This window comes from Pagrus pagrus, assembly GCF_965226575.1.
Source record: "Pagrus pagrus genome assembly, chromosome: 4".
NCBI lineage: Eukaryota > Metazoa > Chordata > Actinopteri > Spariformes > Sparidae > Pagrus > Pagrus pagrus.
The window spans coordinates 4609175-4616282 of NC_140188.1; the positions used below are offsets into that span (position 1 = coordinate 4609175).

At 41.6% G+C, this 7108-nt stretch overlaps 1 protein-coding gene across 1 annotated transcript; it reads right to left on the minus strand.

The window, feature by feature from the left end:
* Positions 1 to 507: 507 nt before the first annotated feature.
* On the minus strand, positions 508 to 6708 carry cyp2y3 (cytochrome P450, family 2, subfamily Y, polypeptide 3). The gene is made up of 9 exons (XM_084351085.1): positions 5337 to 6708; positions 4764 to 4926; positions 4145 to 4294; positions 3598 to 3758; positions 3261 to 3437; positions 2886 to 3027; positions 2358 to 2545; positions 1707 to 1848; positions 508 to 1485 (listed from the first exon to the last, which is right to left on the minus strand). The coding sequence occupies exons 1-9, from the start codon at positions 5505 to 5507 to the stop codon at positions 1301 to 1303; spliced, it is 1479 nt and encodes a 492-aa protein (XP_084207211.1). The 5' UTR covers positions 5508 to 6708; the 3' UTR covers positions 508 to 1300.
* Between the last annotated feature and the right edge of the window lie 400 nt (positions 6709 to 7108).

Here is a 7108-nt window from a genome sequence, read left to right on the forward strand (position 1 = left end):
GGTTCTTAAGATATTGCAGCCTCCGTCTTTGACAATGATCCCCGGAGTCTGACATGGACATTCACTCTGTTGCTCGGACACAAGACAGTGATACACTGGAACATCCATCCACACACTGACAGGCTGACACACACCTTGACCGATCACCTGACCTTGAACTCATCAAATTACAGATGTAACTACTTGCTATACATCAGTGAGCTAACCGCCGTAAAGCAGAGGGTGGTAATCTGGGATTAAGACCGATAAAATTGATTAGTGGAATTTGGACAAAGCAGTCAGTATTCATTTTTTATCAATAAATGATACGGATCAGTATGATACTCTATCTTGATGAAGTGTGCTATTACAAACAACTACATAAGATGGGCTTCCAATATTTAGGTATCTATGATAGATGATATGTGGTTAAATTATATACAGATTTGACAACTGGGGACTTAATCTGCTCTGTGGGATCATTTTAGATTATTACTGGTAGAGTAGATAGACTTTCTGTGAACTGTGTTTTCTGGGGGGAAATCTAAACAGGCTCAAAAAGAGAAATGCCATTGTGACATAATAAAAAAGACAGCCTGTAAAATCTTTGGTAAAACCTTTAAACACACAAGACATAATTTCTGCTGCTAGAGGTCTCCTTATCAAAACAAAATACATAACAATTTTCCATTTGAAGCGGGCTGACACATTTATAAATATGATGACATACTGTGGATTTGGTTTGGGTACTTTAATGGGAATACTGGTGACACGATTTACAGCCATAAGAGGACAATAAACGATGGCAATGAGGTAGGTATAGATTACAGCAGATGGAAAGAAATTCCCATTACAAAAACATTTGAAAAATTCCAGTTGTTTTTTTTTTCTCCTTTGGCATCACTAACACTGTTCAAGTGTGAATATCTTTGTGTATATGTACACTGCAGAGAGCCAGTTGTGTGCATGGTAATACTTAAATAACCAGTGGAGATTGTCTTCATCACTAAAAATAATTGATTGATTGTTTTTTTTAATAGGATTGTAGCACTATTGGCAACAATGTGTCTACATTGTGAGGTTAATTGCAAATACAGTATGTGCCCCTGTGACCTCTGAGAAGACATGGTCAGAGCGAGGAGTCCATTTTAGTGCTGTCATGGCAAAGTTTAGAGATACAGGCACAAGAGAAAGAAATGTTAAGTCACTGTGCTTGACCTACACACAAAATTAGATCCCTTGGTATCAAATCATACACACTTTGGAAGTCGTAAGCTTAATGAAAGGCTGAAAACATATACATAATTTGTAAAAAATATCTTTACAACCGGGGAGTTGCAATTATCTTGTACCTTCGAGGCACATTGGCGAAGCTGCTGTATTCAGGGCTGAGATCTATACTGTCAGGTCCTTCAGGGCATGAGAAGGTGAAACGCTGCAGAAGTGACACCACAAAGAGGAAAATCTCCATGCGTGCAAGGGACTCTCCAACGCAAGATCTCTTTCCTGAGAGATAACAACAAACAAATCGTTGAGAATTAGAATTTTATGCCCGAGATAAATGGAAAAATGATTGTAGGGACTGGGTTTTTAAAATTGGTCTCTTGAACACGTCATAGAAAAGAGCTCAACTGTAAACACTAAAATCTCTTTTGCAAGCAGGTCTGAGGATTCAGCCTAGTTTTCTGAGTAAAACATAGTGAAAGATAATTGACTTAATTGTTTACCTGCAGAGAACGGCAGGAATGCAGGATTTTTCTTAAAGTTGCCATTCTGGTCCAGGAAGTGCTGTGGATTGAAGGACCAAGGGGTCGCCCACATTTTTTCTTCTTTCAACACAGAGTGCAACAACGGAACGATCATTGTATCCTGTTGAGACAGGACATTATATCAGGTGGAGCATTTCATCTGTAAACATTCTGCATCATTGACACGTTATGTGATTAAACCACTGACGTATATAAAGAGGGACGACATGTTTTGACTTCCTACCACTGTACAAAAAAAACAAAAACATGTAAATGGGCGCTGCCATCTTGCGCTGATTACATTAGTTGGAACCAGAGTCTGTGCGGTACTGATAGGGCGGTGGAGCTGCATTACTGAGCTCAATCGTGAGCTAGGCTCAGCTTCCAATCATGACCATTGACCCTCGTTTTATACCAGCACATAGTTAAAACACTTGAACAGACAGAAACCATTTTTGGGAAAAATTATGTTGATGTGTTTTGAGTTTTAATTTGGCCCATGTCCCATCTGTGATCATGGAGGGGGTAGGTATTATGTCCTATACTGCAGCCGGCCACCAGGGGGCGTTCCATATATTTTGGCTTCATGTCGTCCATCTTAACATAAGTAAATGGATGAAACCAGAATACCTTAGGAATTGTGTAACCCCTGAAAGAGATGTCCTGGAGTGAGTAGTGAGGGATACTCATAGGGACAATATCCGTAAGCCGCTGAATTTCATGGAGGACTGCATCTGTAAAGGGGAGGGATTTCCTGTCGTCCATACAAGGACAGCGCTCCTGTCCAATCACAGTAGCAATCTCCTGCTGCATAGTCGCTTAAAAATTAGAAAAAACAACAATGGTGAAACAATAAGTAAATCAACAAACAAAACCTATTTTGATCTTTCATATTGCAAAAATACCCACAGTCATAATGACATGTCATGTTATGACAGTTTCAAAAGTATCACGTGCAACCAATGACAAGGCAAAAGGTCAAGAGCTTTATTACCTTAGGTTGATGAAAAAAATATGTGAACCTACAATGATCTTGTAAATTGAGATGTGCTTCAAAGAAAGTTGGGTAAGAGAATCTATTTGATGTGAAAGTCATCAGACTTGTTGAACATGTCCAAGTGAGAGAGATATTCTTTCACACAAGCCTCTAAGACCTACCCTGTATTTTCGGGTATCTGATCAGTACATTTAGCCCAAATCTGATCGTTGAGCTGGTGGTTTCAGTCCCTGCCAGGTACAGATTCAACACTGTTGACACCAAGTTGTCATGGTGGAACTCAGTTGTGGGAAAATTATTTTCCTAAAGAAATGAAACAACCATTTTACTGATATGACTACTAACTAATTATTATTATTATTATCATCATCATTATTATTGTTATTATAGGGTGTATGTGCATTTGCATTAATGAATGACATAAGTAAGTAATAAAGTGTAACAAAGCAAGCTCAACATGCCCAGAGAAAATTAAACAGGCATGACTTTTAGTTCACTGAGGCTTATTCTGGTTAATGAACTGATGTTGGTCATACCTGACTGAGCCTTGTGAGGAAGCAGTCGATGTAATCCCTGGGTGAGCTCGGGTCCAGAGTGTCCTGGTGTTCCTGTATTTTTTTCATTATAAACTTTCTCACCTCCTCAATTCTGCCAAACGCCTTGTGGTGTTGACCTGGCAGCCACTCCATCAACCGAGGGAAGACATTATACAGCTGTGATGGGGAGTGGAAAGGACTCATGTATATAATAAAGTATAAAGTTTCATAACTGGTTATAAACTGAGTACCTGCATTTGTGGTGCTGCTCAGATTGAAATGCATGGACAGTTCAATTATAATCATGGCCAAGAACTTGTTTAAAAACTCATCTTACCTGACCCCAGGGACTGCTGCCAAACTTGATTGTCTCTGAGATTATCTGCAGGAGGTGGAGGAAGTGGTCGTCGTCATAGCTGAAGCGTTGACCAAACACCAAGCAGCAGATCACATTGGACACAGTGCAGCTCAAGAAATAGGTGGGATCAAAAGGTGTGGCTAGAGAAAAAAAGGAGATAATGCTCGGTCGACCTTCAGTGTGACTGTTAATAAAGGGCCAACACCACTTGGACTATTTTGTCCCCCCCTATCTGAGTGGTATGTTCCACCTCTTCACTGTAGTTCTGAGTTTCAGTGAAAACAATACTGCATTTGACTTTGACTGTAAGTACTTTAAAAAAAAAAATTTAAAAAAAATACAGCAGCCCAGTTTTGAGCATTTGTCTCAAGAATTTAAATCTCATGTGTCCTATTTACAGTTTATTTAAGCAAGTTTAAAGTCCATAAACATTGCTTATTTGGAACAAAAGGATGACCTTTCAGTCATGACCCTGTTTACCTAACATACAGGGCAAGCACAGTCACTGTCACACATACATACGTACCTTTGGCACAATTTATGCGGGCCACCAGATGTTTGCTCTCCTCCTGGATCCACGCTTCCATCCCCTTACGTCCCATCCCAAAGTCTCTCAGCGTTGTCAGGGTGAAACGTCGCAACTGCCGCCAGCGCTCTCCATTACTGATCCCCAGACCTTTAAAGATGTACAAATGGTAGATACAATTAACTCGTATGAAAGAAAAAGCATGTAGCTAGTTGGTGTGAATACATCTTTGCAAATCAATTTGGGATCTCAGGGCTTCCAGAGACTTGGATAGCGTCCCCATCTTCTTCAGTTGTTGCTGCAGTACTGTTTTTGCTGTGAAGCTCCAGACATGTTTTGTGGACTACAAAACTTTACTTGACTTTCCACCCGCATGGCGTGAGTGGACGATGAGTGAATTTTCATTTTTGGGTGAGCTGTTCTTTTAAAGAACAATAAAGTAGCAAGTTGGAAAGTTTGTGTGGTTGTGTGTGTTGTGACTGCAGGGAAAACAAACATCAAATATTTTTACAGAAGCATTTGGGAACATTTAACTAATAAACCAACTGTTTGCAGTAATCTGCAGATGATTAGATCACATGTTGACATGTTACACAAACATCAAACAGTGCCATATTACCATAGCCCCTCGTGACTCTCATCAGTAAAGGAAGAGGACCTCTGCCAGTAAAGTCATCTGCTTGCTCCACCAGTGCCTCCTTCACTGCATCATACCCCACCAGAACCACAGTGCGCTGACGGCCCAGGTACACAGTCATCACAGGGCCATAGCTTTCACTGAGCTGAAGGTTAAACAGAGCAAACGGACAGCCCTTTGACTCTTGTGCAGGCATGCAAGGAGCAGCCAAAGTAAATAAACCAGTGTACTGCAGAGAACAAAACACATGGGCTGGGCTCCCAACAAAAACACAGAACAAGAGCAACCACTGAGACTTGGTAAGAGTTTAAAAGTAAATGAGCAAAAGTAGACTTAAAGCACAGTGTATCTATATATCTCTTATTAATAAGTGTGGTTGGCAAAACTGTTCAATCAGCCAAGGGATTTATGCAGAGAAGGAATTGTAACCCCAATGTACAACACACTGTAATAAAGCCAAAGCAGACAAGGCTTATCATATTATCTACAGACAAGAAGTTGAGAAAATGACAGATATATAATGACAGACTGTAAAAACAAAGTTGTCATTCTCACCTTGAGCAGAGTTTTGAATGGAGCTCTTCTGTCGAGCTGCAGCAGGTTTCCTATGAGAGGCAGGCCAGAGGGTCCGGGCGGTAAACACATCTGTCTGCGGCTCTTCAGGACCAAGAGCCACAGCAACACAATGAGCAGCCCTGCTGAAACTAACGTGACAGAGAGCTCCATAACGCTGCCCGAAGGTAGAGCTCTAACCTGTGCAGCTGACGAGGGTCGAAGTCTTCAGAGAGAGCACCTGATTGCAACGTGCATACAGCTGTGACTGCTGCTGTTTGTCTGTCGGGTGACCAACCTTTTACCTGGTTTCCCTGCTGATTTACGGCAGAGCGACTGGGCAGGAAAACGGAGTTTGTGTCGTTCAGAGAGTAACTTGTTGATGGTCCCTAAGTGAGACCCCCTGAGGGGCTCTGACGCGAGTTCACCTTCCCGTGACTGCAGACACAGTGGGTGACTGAGAAAGCTATGCGGCCGTGTCCGGAGTGAATGAAAACTCACTTCACTGCGGTTTTGTCTTTCTTCTTCTGCAAAACCTGCATAAGTGATAATTATGATTAAAAACAATATAATAAATCGGCATTGTGCATGTAACACGCCTTTTTGATTGAAAATGTGTAATTGATGATCATTTGAATAATTAGCCTGCAGTTTGTTATTGTTGTTGTTGTTGTTGTTTGTTTTTTAATAGCTTCCATGTCACGTGACCCAGTAACTCTTAATCAATGCCAAATTGTAGTTCTGCACTGGCCACATAGGGCACAACTCTTGTTATTGGCTTTAGTGCTTCTTCTATTTTATATGAACTTTAATTCAGACCTTCAAGGTCGACCACATCGACCCCCTCCTCCTCCACCAGTCTGTGTGCCTGTCGGAGTGGAGCGTCTCTTCAGTCACACAGGTACAGAGGTGAGTCAGAGTCTGCTGCACGAAACAGACTGAGGAGAAATGACCTGTGTCTGCCAGACCCCGACCTGAAACCCCACCCAGCCCCTAGTTCTGCACCAACAGTGAGTACTATTGTTTCACACTGTTTTCAGGATATAATCACGGTGACTTTTAGAAAGTTTAATCTCTCCACTCTCAGTGCCTTTGTGAGTATTGTGCAGCTGCTAACGACTTACATTAAGACAAACACTTGATACTGTGTGATGCATCCGTTTGTCAGGCCTATTAAAAAGCCTAGTGCTGCTCCTGCCTGTAGTAATGGCAGTAGCAGGGATGTTAACGTCTAGTTTTGTAAATATTGGCTATGGTGTGTTTTAATACTATTTAAGAACTAGGCCCACGCAATGAAAATATATGTTATGGAGTTGATTCTTAAAAACTGGATGAAGGAATTTTTATTTTATTATTTTTTTTAGTTTTCCCTCTGAGGGATTGCCACCTTGTCATGGTCAGGGGGCTTGCTTGCCTCAGTGACACCAGGTGCTTTACCGGCAGGAGCTTAGTCTCCTGGTGGGACACCCAAGTGCGAACCTGGTCCTCCAGGTCGGTGGTTGGACACACTGCTAACAACCCAGTTCCATAGAGAAATCAGTGTGACAGGCAAAAATGACCCCCCTAAAAGTTGCTGCTGGCGCATTATGTGCACCACCGATACCCCCTTCACATTTCTGACTGCCACCTAATATACGTCTGCCTAAAACTGGCCCTGCTTGGCAGGTTTGTTGTTGAGTACCCAAAGATGTGCAGTGTCGAATTTAGACCAATTCAGACATGCAATGTGTTCAATATTAATACATTTTGAATAAACAGTGAACCTCTGCTCTGTC